Source organism: Macrosteles quadrilineatus, unplaced genomic scaffold (genome assembly GCF_028750875.1).
Source record: "Macrosteles quadrilineatus isolate MER2022 unplaced genomic scaffold, UCM_ALF_1.0 Scaffold_9__3_contigs__length_116548681, whole genome shotgun sequence".
In the NCBI taxonomy this organism is placed as follows: Eukaryota; Metazoa; Arthropoda; class Insecta; order Hemiptera; family Cicadellidae; genus Macrosteles; species Macrosteles quadrilineatus.
In genome coordinates this window covers 53,274,231-53,290,530 of record NW_026542602.1, presented here as the reverse complement: position 1 = coordinate 53,290,530, position 16,300 = coordinate 53,274,231, and the positions used below count along the sequence as shown (strand labels likewise).

Here is a 16,300-nt window from a genome sequence, read left to right as displayed (position 1 = left end):
GCCCCATGGTCCAAATTTACGAAGTTATGCAACAAGTAAAACTGTCAAATTCACAGTATCACCTTTCTCCATTATCGTGATTTATTTACCACCTTAAATCTGACAAATGCTTGTATTCATACAGCAGATTCTTGTTCATGATGCTAGCCAGCCGATAATTTTGATTTACATGAAATTCAAATGGACAAAGCTTTTTAAAAAAATATTGTTCTCCAAATTTGATTGGAATTCATGTCGATTGTCACTTGATCATTTTTATATAAGTATTCAAGAGAGACATGTTTTGATTTACACAATAAAAGTGTTAAGCTTCGTATTATTTATGTTTGTGATGTTTCAGAGTATTTAATGGAAAACTACAGTGTTTGCTACGAGGTATGTCCAATTAATAGAATTGTTTTAGGTATTGTTTGAAGTTATTTTGAAACCAAAAACATCTTAAATATAGTTCATGTTATAATAATTTTTTCACAGCAGATAGTCCAGCAGTTATCTTGAAAAAGGTAAAACTACCCGTGAAATTCTTTCAATGTATAAAATGTAGGTTTGTATGCATCCCCTATATTTATTTATTTTTACTATTCAACACAATCGGAATTTCCAATAGAGATAAACACGTACAAAGCTAGAGTATTTTGTTTTCGTACGTTAACCCATTGCTCAAATATATTCTTTAATAAGTCCAATGGAAAAATATCAGTTATTTGGTAAAACCTACACATTTCCCTTTTTTACGCCCTTTTTGGAAATCCTATTTTGGTTTACTCATTTTATGTGTTTCAAGATAACAAAACTTGTAACGACCTAATAATTAAATTTAACTACACTCAGGCTGTGGTAAGGTTATGGTTATGCTCATTCTGATACGCGATTCGTCAGTGCTAGGCGACAGCCACTAATCAACAGCTGATTAAAATGCTAATTAAACCAACAAATCCCCTCGCTTCATTTCTCTAATCGTAAATTGGTATACATTGATATTATGAACAAATTAGTTTACAAGAGTAAAAATGGTAATTTAGGAAATTTATATTTTTAGGTCTTCCTCAAATACGTGTTTCTAAAATCATAAATTTGAAATTAAATATGATGTTTAAACGTATAAGTTTGGAAAAGTAGTGGTAGAATTATTGTAGACTATTAGAATTTTTTTTAATAATAGTAAGTAACTATGGGTCAATATTATTTTTAGGAAAATATTTATTTTACTTTTTCCTAAATATTGTTGCCACATGAGCAAAACTTAAAAATAAAGTGGAGTTTTCCAATGATTTTTGTTTGTAAAGCGTACAATCGGGCTAAAAAGTAGTATTTTTTAAAATTAATTTTGTGCTTTCGCCCAAAATACCAGAATGATATCTTCCTAGAGGCAACATTAAACTCAAAAACGCACATTTTTTAATACGTTTCCTACTAAAGGAAGAGGTTTAGCTAAAACCAAAATAGCTTCTGTATGGCTAAATGTAACTGCCAAATTTGACAAAGGTTTGGTACAAATTAGGAAGGAAATACCTATATCCTGGACAAAACATAATCCAATTTTACAAGATGTAAAGTGCGTCATAAAATGTGCGAAACGTGTAAATATGTTTTGAGCAGTAGCTCCCACAGGACCAAATCCTACAGTACCAGAACATATGTCCTCCAGTGCGATACCGGTAATATACCCATTTAAAATTCCTAAATATATTTCATTTGCCTTTATCTTTTGAATTTTGAATTGAGTTAAACGCATGTAACGTAATTTTAGAAAACCCTTAAATATCCTTATGTAAACACTGCCTAATCCTTTTGCACCAACATCTTTTTGCACTATTAAAAAAAGTTTATAAAAAAACTTAAAAAAACAAGGTAGATAATAAAGCATATTGCATTATACTAAGAGCGCTTCAGGATAATCTTAAATCTCTGTACGCCACGCTGAAAATACAATTAAGGTTACAAGTTAATCTTTTAAAAGCTAATTAATAAATACCACAGTTTCCATTAACTTTTATTCGCCAGAGGATTTTCTTAGTTACTGCCATTAAACAAACGATTTTAGAAACGTTTGAGTTTATCAGTTGCAGTTTTCCTAATTAGCTGTAAAAAGAATTGGCTATCAGAAAATATTGATAATCAACGATATTGATAGATAATATTGATAAAAAAGCTTCAAAACTTTTCGTAGAAGAAATTACCAAGATTTCCTTAAACGAATGATGAGTTTTATTATTTCTTTTTGGAATGCATATTAAATGTAAACATTTAATTTCTAACATGACCTTAAAAGTTATTGAGTTTGCAAAACTATTTTTCTTATGCCAATTTGTTCTTTCGTTGTGTGTTGGATGGCAATCCAACATTTCCCTAACTACAGATTTTTTTGGAAGTGAGCTGGTCCAGTGGTAAAGGTAAGGATCGTGGTCCCTGAGGTCCCGCGTTCAAATCCAGCCATATAGCCGATATATTTTTGGCCTATCTAAGTGATAATGCTGCAACCCCTAGGACTACTCTGAATCAATATGAAAAACGAACCTCGGCCACAGCCTAGCGTCCTAAGACAAAAAACTATAGAATTTTAGATTTTTTTGCTTAGTACACAAATGGCATGTGGAGATAGGCAAATAGTAATTCACTCAGTTTGCAGGTTTTCTGCAGCTGGTTATTTTACCTTTAAAAGATTACCTCGGGGCTAAACAAATTAAGATTAGAGAAAAACGTCATCACATAAAAATAATATGTTTATTTCACCCAGTTATATGGATTAGATTAATTCACCTGCTAACTTAAAATATGTAAGTTGCATATATATACAAAAAATACTGATTTGCCTACTATTTTATCAGGTTTACATTACTAATAAAAGTAAAGTAGCCATTTAAAATGAGTTTTTTTTTCAGAAAAATCGTTGTCTCTTGTTTACACTCTGAATGTGGCTAAAGACTTTACTGAATGTTATCACTATTGAATTCACGTTCGAACATGTTGCAAAGTTTTTCAGCAGTACTGAACCTTAAGAAATCATCTTATAAAATAATTTAAAAAACCCAGGGGACAAAGCTCTAAAGAAAATTACCTTTCTATTTACCATTCATCTCTGCAGTAGATCACAATCTTAAAAATAAAACTACTATAATGAAAATTAGTTAAGTATGACGGAAATATAGTACATTACGTTACTAGTCCGGAAAGTGGTGTGTTATCGTGCGAGGCGTAGCCGAGTGCGGACTTTCGTGCGAGTACGGTAAAACTTACGGGTCGAGTAACGTACGATACTTTCCATCATACTGTACAGAAAAATTAGTACATTGTAAACTAATAACAAATTTATTTAGGACATAGCATAAAGATGTTACAGAAGAAACCCCTTATTGTACATAGGTATACAATAACAAAAGTATATTAAAAAGTGAAGTATACAGATTGTCACACAGCGTGTTGAAATTCACTCAAGAATGAAGTGAATGCTTCAAACTATCTATACATAACACTTCCTCTGTCATTTACTGCGCTGTCAAACGCCTGAAAGAACCCTTCCTTTATCCATCATATTGATATTACATGCTTCAAAACTTGAACATCTACCAACGTTATTTTTTTGTCCATCGAGTAATTAACATTCAAAATATTCAGTTGAAATTATATAGATTCCAGAATAAAAATAAATAAATATTAAATATAAGAATATTAAAGGAGAAATTACGGTTAATAGGCCTATCCCTATCTTCTAAATTACTTCTTTATTAGCATCGTAAGTGTTATTAAATTACCTGAAAGCACAAAAATACGTCAACACTTGTAAAAATATATTTACCCTTATACTGTTGACTCACAAGACGGTAAATACATAAATGATGGAAAGTGGTGATTAATTTCGATTGGAAATTCCAATCATCATCAGACCAAATATTCAAATTAAAATGAAAGCACCTATTTTTACAGTTTTTCTTTTGCAGAATCACTATGTTAGAGGAATAAAAAATAATTTCTCAATAAAGATTATGAACAATAGTTATTATAATTTTACCTAATGTCTTTTAAAACGATATACAGTTTCTATTGTTACTTGTTCAAAGTGATATAACATAGTTAATCTCAAATGTTTTAAAAAAGTATTTGAGAGAGACCTGTTGAAATATCGTAAATTTCTATCGTTACTCTATCTACTATATTACTAATATGTTAATATTAGTAATGTATACCAAATTAATTTACGATTAGAGAAATGAAGCGAGGGGATTTGTTGGTATTAATTAGCATTTTAATCAGCAGTTGATTAGTGGCCGTCGCCTAGCACTGACGAATCGCGTATGAGAATGAGCATAACCATGACTTTACCACAGCCTGAGTAATGTAGTTAAATTTAATTATTAGGTTGTTACAAGTTTGTTTTCTTGAAACACATAAAATAAGTCAACCAAAACCGGATTTTCAAATAGGGTGTAAAACGTGTGAAATGTGTAGGTTTTACCAATTTACTGATATTTTTCCATTGGACTGATGTATGAATATATTTTAGCAAAGAGTTAAGGTAAAACAACACATTACTTATGCTTTGTACCTGTTTATCTCCTGATTTGAAAATTCAACTTGTGTAAAAGTTTAAAAAAGGGGATGCATTGTATCTTTTACAACATTCAAAGTAACGTCATGGTTTCGTAGGGTTTCAAAATAACGTAAAACTATACACAAAACAATTTAATAATATTCTACCTGAGGCATGTTACTTAAAACAACTTTCCTAACCATGCAAATACCTCATACCAAACACAAGATTTTCCATTAACTACTCTGTAAAATCTCTAAAATAACAACAAAGCTTTTTTGTACATTAGCACTTATTCGTGTAAATTAAAACACATCTCTCTTTAATAAAATACTCATATGATAATGATCGATTGACAACCAAAACGAATTCCAACAAAATTTTGAACATATTATGTCTTTCTAAAGCTTTGTCCATTTGAATACCATGTATATCAAAATTATTGGCTGGCTAGCAGCATGAAGACACGTCTGTTGTGGAATTACTTGTAAATCTTAATGTTACATTTGTCATATTTAATGTGCTAAAAAATGCACAATAATGGAGAGAAGTTATACTATGCCTTCGGTTTTATTTGTTGCTTGACTGCGTCAATTTGGACTATAAAACAGCTTTTAATTGTTGATGGAGATGGATTACCTACGATTGAATAGTTTGCAGTATTCTTAACGAATGTTTTACGATTGGTGGCAAGAAATTTACATTTATGTGTCTTATTTCGGTTATATTATGAAAATAATTTACTTATAAATAGCAAATCGAGGCTTGCAGTTTAAAAAATGCTAAGCTTTAATTTAAGAGTTATTAGGTTCAAAATTTTTTTTTACAAATATTAAGTTCTCGTTATAATCCACGGGGAAGTGGAAAATGATAGAGATGAAGGTTTCCTAAGTATACATGCAAGTAGTTGAATTCGGAACCATCGATGTATATGCATTGATGTTTGGAACTACTGAAACGCAATTTGTACGGCATGCCAAACATGCGGCGGCGAACATTCTTGTGTAGTAATACAACCTTCTTTACATCTACTATTTCCTTCCTTTACATTATACCGAATAAAGGTCCAACTCAATTTGTAGCGTTAAATAACGAGATAATAGAAAAGTAATAAACGTTGAAAAGGTTTGCCTTTAGTTGAACGTTTGCTGTCAATTGATTGATTGCAAAATTTTTAGAGAGTATTAAAAGACATTTTACAGTATTAATGGATAAAATGTACTGTATAAAAATGCAATGCTAGGTTATGGCACAATATTAAAATGTGAGGTCAATTAATTGTATCTAGACGTTGTCTTTTATGCAGGATGGAAGATCAAAATCTTTGTTAAAACATCCCAAATTACAATAATTTAGAGGAAAACAGCAATGCGATCTTTTAGATGGTGTCAAAGACTATAATATATCAGCTGTGGTGAAATTCTTCTATATCAGTATATATACATGTATTAAATTTTCTTAAGGTTGTGATATCATTATTTAAAACACATTTGATCACTGTCAGCCATAATAGTGTATGAGTGAATTATATTAGATAATGGAATTATTTGGTGTTTCAAAAATGGTTGGTGGAAAACATTCAAACTTATAATTTATAACATTTTCTGTAAACAAACTACTATTAATCCTTCCAAAAATAAAAAAAATCCCTTTAAGTGTTAAGCTCACAAAGCTGGAGGAGCTTTTGAAAATTTTAAAGGATAAGAAGAACGGGCTAAAAGTTTCCTAGGGGATAAAGAATTAAGTAAACACTTTAATTGTGAAATCTTTCTCCAGACCACTTTTGTGGTAAATTAATTTCTGTCTTAAAAAGAAGAGTTTTATTAGACCGAGTAAATGTATATTTCACGAAACTATAAGACTATTGGTAGATTTAGGTTGTTAGTCAAGTTGTAAATCCTCCACAAACATAGACTCGACGCTACTCCATATTTAGTCAGTTTTAACAACCCTGCTTTCACGCTAATGGATTTTGAATACTCTACTCATCTCCCCCTACCACACTGTAAACACTGAAATTACTGTTTGGCTTTTATCAAATACTGTAATTACATCAACTGTTTAGAATTATTGTAAGTATATTATTTTTCATACTATGATTTTTAAATGTTTAAATAAGATAAAACAAAATGTTACCTTACATATTGTGATAAACAATTTCTGTTTTTTTTTCATTTAAAAAGAGGATTCTTCGTCGTGAAAATAAAAATTACTTAATAATTTTTCAATTACGTAAAACTAGGATATGAGTAAACTCAGAATATATTCAACATTGTTTATATTTTTAAAGCCTTGGGGAGATGTATGTGTTGTATCCATCATTAAAACAGAACTAGATATGCTCACAAAATACTTATTCACAGTGTTTACCTGCTTAAGTTTTTCTTATTTTTCGTATTACTGGGAGCTGAGGGGTTATAGTGCTCGCCTTACAATAGGAATGTTGCTGGTTCGAAACCGAGCGAAGACCGTAGGTTTTTGATGGATCGAAACTGGACCCAGCAACACTAGATCACTAGGCTTTGATTTAAATAAATAATCCTAACCAAGAAACAGCTTATCTTAGCCATCAACAAGGCAATATATAGATCCTACTTCATTTTACACTCGTCATTCACTTATATCTGAGTTGAAATACACACCTAGATGTCGTCCCCATTTTAACTGATACCTAGCGATAATAATAATGAAAAAATATAATTGCAATATATTTCTTGATAACTATAGTACAGTACCAATAGTCAATGGTACATTTCTCCAATAGTTACAGTTGAGATATATTGTTTGACCTTTGCATAAACTTGTTTATTGCAATATACATAATGTAATATACACCTTTTCTGAATAGCCTTAACTAGATTTAATGCTCACGCCTGTAATTGTAAATATAATACAGATAAATATCAGTTGTGGTTTTAAATCCAACATAATCACTTCATTACTTGATTAATTCAAACGTAGTTATTTAAAATCAATTGGCTTTTAACTAGCAAAGCTGCTATGCTATGACTAACGCCTGTTACTATATCCATCTCAGCACTGGGGCCTTCAACTAGCAAAGCTCGGCCCTCGTCCTACCAGCTGCGTTGCCAGATGCAGACTATAGCGTCTAACGCTCCAGATTTGATATTGATCTGTTGCCATGACTACCACATGTTACACTGTCCATATCCGCACTGGGGCCTTCAACTAGCAAAGCTCGGCCCTCGTCCTACCAGCTGCGTTGCCAGATGCAGACTGTAGCATAACGCTTCAGATTTCATATTGATCTGTTGGTGTTGCCATGACTACCACCTGTTACACTGTCCATCTCAGCACTGGGACCTTCAACTAGCAAAGCTCGGTCCTCGTCCTACCAGCTGCGTTGCCAGATGCAGACTGTAGCGTCTAACGCTCCAGATTTGATATTGATCTGTTGCCATGACTACCACCTGTTACACTGTCCATCTCAGCACTGGTACTGTTAACGGATTGAATCTGAAGTGATAACTCGGAGCAATTATTTGTAATTTATCTAATTATCTGCTAAACGAATTTAAATGTTTTAGTCGAATTCAAAAGAATGATAAGCGTAATTAATTGCTGCTTTTTAACTGCAAAATTAGAAACTTTATTAGTTGTTGAAATAACTACATTAGCTGAAGTTTGGCATAGAAAATGTATCGAGTTTAAATGAAATATAATTAAACTGTATTCTTCTTTCAGTTGAATTATATTTATTGCAATAAATCGAACTTTTCGAATTTTTTTATCAAAATCTTTGACTTCTGGCTAGTTTGGTGTTCTACAGAAGCCTCGTTTATTTAACGATTTGCATTTTTATACGATAAATTAATTTATCGTAAGTTTTATATCCTTATTAAAAACTTTACATGTGTATTGTTGAATTTAACAAAATTGTAATATTTAGGGATTTTTTCGGATATATATTAGGCTTCGGGTGTACAAAGTATATGGTTGAACAGCGTAGGCAAGTACACAAGTAGAAGTTCAACTTATATAAGTAGATTCTATAGCTGGAAATCAAATTACTACTATACATTCAATGCCCAGAGCATTAAAGATACATAAGGCTGAATAATCATGACTTTATTAGTAAAATCAAGTAAATTAGGTGCAACCTGACTAACTTTGACTTATTCTTCCTCCTTTAAACTAAATATAATTTCAACTGTTTACCATTTTTGATCTAATTTAATTTTGTGTCGTTTGATAGGAAATCGTAAACTCTTAATAAAAGTGTTCTTGACAGGTTAAAGTAAAGAAAAGTTAGGCATTTTTTAAATTTAAGTTATAAAATATAAGAATGACCGCCAATTCGAAACGAACAAAATATTTTCTTATGTTAACTATTTTAAACGACACACTCAATTTCATGAAGATATCTTGAAAACAAAATGATGTACATCTCGTAAACGAGGCATTAAAAAATTATTATCCCATTGAACGGAGTTTGGCTGTTTAAATACTGGACTATCTGTATAGTCAACGGTATTAGTGTAAGATTAAGCCCTTTTAGATTAATAGAACACATCATGGATTATATTATTTAGGTTACATATTTTTAGTATTAAACTAAATATTCTTCAACATGCTATACACATTCAGCACATGCGTTTTGGAATCACAATTGAAAAGAATCCTTGATGCAAATGCCTTATCGCAGCTTTAACGCAATTGTAAGAGTTTCCTAAGGATTTAAGGATTTGTCGAAGTTTGCACACACGATCCCTTGTGAAAATTCGAAGAATCGGAAACTTTTGCCAGCTCTCAATTTACATTTTTTTTTGTATACTTTTTACTTGATTATTTTTAGTAAACACATTTTCAGTTAGCACTAAAAACTCACTTTTGTTTACAAACTTTATTAGTGCTAATGTAATAGAATTTTAAATGAAACAGTAAATTATAAACAAATGACACGTAGATAAATGGTTATTACGCTATTGTTAAAAATCAACCAAATATTAGTTGCGTTCAATCATTTATATCTATTACCATAATTTAACTGTCATTACACTTTAAATAAGTTTTTTTTCTACAAATTATTATTGTTGAATTTAAGAGCGCATACATGTATGTGTATTATGTAGTACTGCTATTTATTTATCATCCCAACGGTAAATACCAATTTACAAAAAAAACGATCCAATATTATTTATAATCAGTATTTACATGTATTCCTAACGTATAATAAAACGTTCACATCTTGATACACTACTTATTTTTTTATTATTATTATGTAAAGCCAAGCAGTTTTTATAATTCATCATAGATAATGTTGAGTTTAAAAACGGGAATATATTTTTTATATTTTCTTATAAAAACCATTTTATTTAAAGAACACCTGTTTTATTTACCGTTATGAAACCTACCACCATAAATAGAATATTTTTATTCCACACCCTTTATATTTCACAAATGTCAACCATTGTGTCAACCTAGAATACACCTAGTAATGAAAGTGGTCCGAGTCAGCCACATGGTCGACAATCGTGTGCGCTAACGTCATCAACGAAATTGAATCTCCGCAAGCCGCGTGTGGTGCGTTTTCCCAGCGTGATTTGCGAAATTGAACCTTAGTGCCATTGACCTTCGCCGTTGATTTGACAGATTGCTTTGAACTGCTGTGTACATTTATGAGGTGTTGAACAGTGAATAGTTATGTTATGTTGATTAGAAACTACTATTAGCTAAAATAGAGTTTAAACTTAGAGTAGAGTGTGCCAATAAATTGTAAATGTAACCTTATGTAGTAGAGTATATCACATATTTTATATGTTTTAGGTGTACGTTAAATAGACTGAGGAGATAAAAGTTGCTGATTTGATCATTTTGAAATATTAGTTAGTTAGCAAATGAAACTAAATAATGTGCCATACGTTTTGAATATCCGAATGGGAGAAAAACAATAAAAGTACGATAAATATATCAGCATTTATATATGTAAGATTGAATGGATTTCGTACAAAGCCAAACATTCTAATTTGTTTTGTTGAATCCGAACACTTTTTATGTATACATTCATTCAAAACTCCAAGGAGTAAGGTATTATAAATTAAAACTCAATATAATTTCTCCACATGATATTTTACCCACTTGATGTATCAGATTAAGCTTTCCTAAATTAAAAAGTTAATGCAACGAGACCTTCACATTACAAGGTACAGGGAAAATTAATAAATTTAACAAACATTTGTTAGCGTTTAATCCAGCACTGGGGATATAGGTCACAACAATGTTGTGGAGGCTGATCGGATTATATAAGGGTCGCTTCAGATGTTGTTGTTGAAACAACATTGTCTGAACATCGTGGTATTCAGGTCAACAATGGACAAAGGTATTGTCTAGACAGTCGTAGCTACATTTGAGTCTAAACAGTTAGGGTTTGGCTATTAAATAAACTAATAAGAGCCAGAGAGTTGGTACAAATTATTTTGTTGATTCTTTCTTATTGGTTGCAAAGTGGGTTTATTAATATTAGTATAAAATCTGCTTTTTATTCTGTAATGGCTTGGCACATTTTTGAAAAATATCTTAATTTGCGGGTGGAGTACACATTACAATATAACGTATAACGTTCAATGTAAAATGTGACAGATTACAATGTTCAATAATAGCTATAGTCCAGATTTACAATCAAATACATAGTCCCTTAATCAATGATATTTTAATTTATTAATTAAACGTTGGATTTAAACTAAACGGTTTCAGCATTCTGACACATACTTTCCCCCATAAGCTTGCCAACAACCTTTATCATGGGTAAGCAGTGAGAATGAAGATGATATTTTATAGTTAAAAATCACAAATGTAATTCAAGCTGTTCCAAGGAGTTAAACAAAATACATGAAATAGATTGTGCCTTATATTTTATATATTATACGTAGTTTACATTAAGATATATACAATAAATTTTCACCCCCGGGTGGGCTCGAACCATCAACCTTTCGGTTAACAGCCGCACGCGCTAGCCAGTTGCGCCACGGAGGCTACTAATCCCAATAAGCTGACAAGATATTCTTAAATCCAGACTTTAATATATTTCCCCTGCAAAGAATTTTAAAACGTTTCTACTTTACGATAACACTACTACTTTCAACTGTATTACATCTCAACGCAAAAATATTTTCATTTTTTTAACCATATTTGGAGATTCGTAAAAATAATATTGATACGCCACTTTTGGTTGTTTTCGAATAGCTGTAGTGTTATTAGCACGCGTAGAGAGGTTGGTTTTTAAGGGCTTAACTCTTAATTACAATTTTTCACTGTTTCAAATATCACTAAGCTGTCTCTAGCCTTTAATCCCTAAAACTATTTTAATTTATAATAATCTCAATCAATGATAATAATAATGGTAATACAAGATGTATAATCAAGGCTATTATTATTTAACATAAAATCTATGCTATTAGCTTGTTTCATTATCGGCAACCATTGGTTATTTGATACTGAAGTAAACATCCCATCTACATGGACCAGCTGTCGCCAATATTTTATTAAATAACAACATTATTTGATGTAATCATAATGCGCTATAGGGTCTAAAATTATATTTTCTATCTTATTTTTTATGCTGACCTAGTTAATGGTCAATAGCTAATAGTTTCTATAGCTATAATAAAACGTCGTACCACCGGTTTGACTTGGCAAAAAGTTCGTTTATTCAGTTATCAGTAATTTATATCAACAAAATCTGTCGGGGGCTCAAATCAACCACCTTAAAACGGGGATGGAATTTTGTGTTGATAGTCAAAGCTGCTGTGAAACATAAGAAATCCAATAACTATCATAACAAACCACGAATGTTGCAAGAGTGTTCATAACTAATTATTCCTCTCTTAACTTGTCACCCTTGTGGTAATAACCAAACTCGTTCGTCATGTCAATTCACAGCCATTAAAGTTTCACCACATGTAACGAAACTAATTATCCAGAAGGCCTTGTCGAAGCTGGTTACAAGTTGGGTCGGTGGTTAGGTTTGTACTTGTAACTTTAACGAGGGTGGTTGGATTTGTCACTGGCGGCTTAAAACCTCCGTCAGCTTCAAAGAGTGCTTGGCCGTCGTCTGCCATTGTTTTCGCACATGATATAAATGTTGCTGAAATATTTTTTATGATGCGGCTTAAGCTGTTCTTTTTGTTTATATTCAATTTCAACACAGTTTTTCTTGATTATGGTTATCAAAAACTATTGCATAAATATTTTATTTACTGTATACTTGTATCGGCACAATGAACATACCAAAAGATATGAAACATCACATTAAAAAAGCAAATTATTAATTAGATTTTTTAGCAAAATTTATTCATTTGTGTATTCGTAAATGTTTATGTTTTATGTGAAATTGTCAACCCTGCAGTAAGTAAAAAAGTTATAAACTCATATTTATTTTGATCCTTCCATAATTTTTACCCTCTTGGCCAAACTCTAAAAAATCGTTATATTTTCAGTGTTTTTTTTTATACATTATGTCATGAGTCAATATAATTTACAAATCACAAACGTTTAAGAAAATACAGTCTTGACATGGTCGAGGCATTTTTTCTCATTTTTAAAGTTTATATACGAGGTATGAGACGGTTTCAAGGGATTCGCGTAAGATTCACGTACTTACGTCCTTAATAAGTAGATAGTACCTAAATTCAATACCTAACTCCAATATTGGTCATCGGCCCTTAATTATTTTTGGACATAAAAACTATGCTTTTCTCTTGTAAGGTGTGGTAAGATGTCCACCTGGTATACTGCAGTGGTGCAGCCAAACGGTATGTCTTAAATTAGCAACAACACTTGACAATTGAACTGGTTATGAACTTAAAAAAATTAAGGGACAGAGGAAAAACTCAATGGTACACTTAAATGGTGTCTCAGTCTAGCATAGTTACTGGTGTCTAGGGCAAAGTCCAGCACCGCCCTCCTTCGCCCTCACGTGTACTACAGCACTCGCGGTGGAGGAAGACTCTGTGTCTTGTCGGGGCCAACGTAAACTAACGTAGTTTACGTAGGTCCCGGTCTTGTTCGAGGAAATTGCCCTAAAGTGCTCACCGCTCGAGCTCTTCCTTGCTCGTCCATTCGTCAAAAGTATATTTCTGGCACAACATAAGAGAGTTAACCTAGCACGGTCGCCCTATAGGTGCGTTTCATCTGTACCTTACTCAGTCTCTACACTTATATTGTGACATGGACCTTTTAGAAGACAGTGTCGTCTAGAATGTGAAGTAACTACTACTGCCAAACACTATGGATATAATCATAAATTCCCTTCACTCAAAATTAACACCGACTGTTACAGGTTTCAGCGACCCCTACTGCATGCTGGGTATCCAGCCTGGCATGATGGCGTCACCACAACCGTCTTCCCCCGGCTCTCCTAGTCCGAGAGGAACAAACTCTCGTGCTCTCTCGGAGAGCGGCCTGGAACCATCGGAAAAACATGAGGGCCACCATGAAAAACTACGGAAACATCACAGGTAAAAATATAAGTAAAATCTACAAATCTATGCAGCGCATTGCCCTATAATTTCCTGCCGGACACAAATTTTCTTGAAATATTTAACAAATAATTTGTCCATTCAGCTTTTCCATTCGGACTTTTCGCTATTATTAAAAACTACAAAGTTTCTGAGAAGTTAGGTTTCATTAAGTAACTAAAACGCTATGACTACCAAGGTCTGCAGAATCAATAGAATCTTTCCTATATTGGAAATACACTTTACCAGAAATAAATCACTAAATCACTCGATATATGCTCATCTAAATAATTCCTCCAAGAGTATATGACTTTTTTTATTGAAAAAAGCTTGTTCTAAGTATTTTGCTAACTCAACTGTATATTTATTGATTATTACATATCTAAAATAACTAGCGTATATAAAAGTCACAGAATATTTAAGTATCATCAATAAAAAATAAAATGCATCTACCTAAATGTGTACAGGGATAAAAAATACAGTAAAAGTTAAGATATATTGTTGTACGGTAACCTAAAATAGATTTGTTTTCTCACATGAGCAACCGAAATTAAAACCACATCAATTTCGCATCGTACAAGTTGTTCGGAAAAAAGTTTAAATACAGTAGAAGTAATCCAATGTTCATTATGAAAATGGAAAAGTGAGTTTTGGAACTAACGGAAGTTTGAGGGCACTCATTACCAAACTTTTGGTAACCAAGCTTCAACCGTTTACTCGTTATCGAGATTAAATATCATGAAACTGTTTGCAAGTATGAAAATAAATTGTGTTATTCACAAGATAATATTGACCATCGATTATTATTATTTTATGATGAAACACAGATTAGTTCTTACTTTTACCCCTTTTTCAGTAAAATAATTAATTAATTAATTAATTGTTTCATACAATACTCTTATTATATGGGCCTACATATCAAATAAGTTTTGGTGAAAATCTTTTCCTGTTTAGGAAGCATATTCATCCAATTGTTATCATTCTTAACTTGTATATCACTGTACACCCTTATTACAACAAAATATAATAAATTAAAACGACTAGTATTATTAAAATCATGTAAAATGAGTGTATGATTTGCAACGGATTATTACAGCTTTCGTCTGAGTTTTAAAAGGAAAGAGCGGAGAGAACATCGAGACAGCATATCGCAAGCTGTGCCTGCCAAATTTATCAGAGCCACCACTGTCCGACCCCAGACACTTAACCCACGATGGAATGAAAAATTCAGATTGTAAGTTCAATAGGCCTAATTATAAACTTTACAATCAAGAATTCGTCCAAGTAGTGTTTCTGAGCTAAATTTTACAATAAGCAGAGTAGTATTTGAGCGTGAAAAATCTCTGGTATAAAGTATTGGGACGCAAAATGATAATTTGTTTTAAAGTTTTCTTACCTGGTAATGCACCAACGCACTCAAGCCGGACACTTAAACATCAAAATACACACATCAAAACAGGCTTCAGGTTTAAAAAAAAATTATGATTGTTCTTGCATTTTCCAAAGTCTATAGTCACGGTCTGTATGGTATACCGTTGTGAAATCATCAGGTTTACATATTTGTTTAAAAATCATAATATAGCACAACGAGAGATGTATATGATCAATGCCAAGATACTCTTTAATCATCCAGATTCTTGTCATTCTTGATACCTGTGGACTATGTTTTATTTATGCCTGTACCTAATGACTTGAACAGCTGGAGCTGACGCACGATAAACAAAAACACTAAACAGCAACAGCAGACGACATCCGACAAGCCGGGACGATAACGATAGGAGTTTTGCAATTGTAGACATTTATTATTTTACTAAAAAACCAAATTTAACTATTTATTTATCAACTGACTCAGGCAGTAGAGAATAATTTGATTACTAGGTCTATCCTGTCAAAGCAACCTAATAGCTTTGACTATTTGGCCTAACCACAGTTCTATACAAGACAGGTCTGTAAATGTGTGACTCTTATCATCGTACCATGGATGGAAATAAGAAATTTGACATATTCTTCAATAGGCCTAGTTCAGTCCTAGCTAGACCATTTAGCTCAAGACCAAAAACAATTCCTGCACACCAGGTTGTGAATTCTGAATTATGTAAGTTGATTACCTAGCATTGCCTTTACCTTAACCGCTAATTTTCCTGGACATTTTATATGTTAAGTTAAACTAAACAGTACGCCTACTGCTACTTAGGTTACCTTATCTGAACTTTACCTTTCGCAAAATCTTCAGGTTAAACATCTTCTCCATCCTGATAATCCTCATAACTTAGTCTGTTCCGTAATAGGGCAATAG

The 16,300-nt window shown here is 32.1% G+C and overlaps 1 protein-coding gene across 1 annotated transcript in view; it reads left to right on the top strand.

The window, feature by feature from the left end:
- Positions 1-16,300, top strand: part of LOC129002137 (BAI1-associated protein 3-like) — a 268,228-nt gene that overhangs the window by 192,040 nt on the left and 59,888 nt on the right. Inside the window, exons 8-9 of the mRNA XM_054429736.1 lie at positions 13,827-14,004; positions 15,101-15,238. Coding sequence (XP_054285711.1) covers positions 13,827-14,004; positions 15,101-15,238 — 316 coding nt within the window. The remainder of the gene's footprint in view (positions 1-13,826; positions 14,005-15,100; positions 15,239-16,300) is intronic.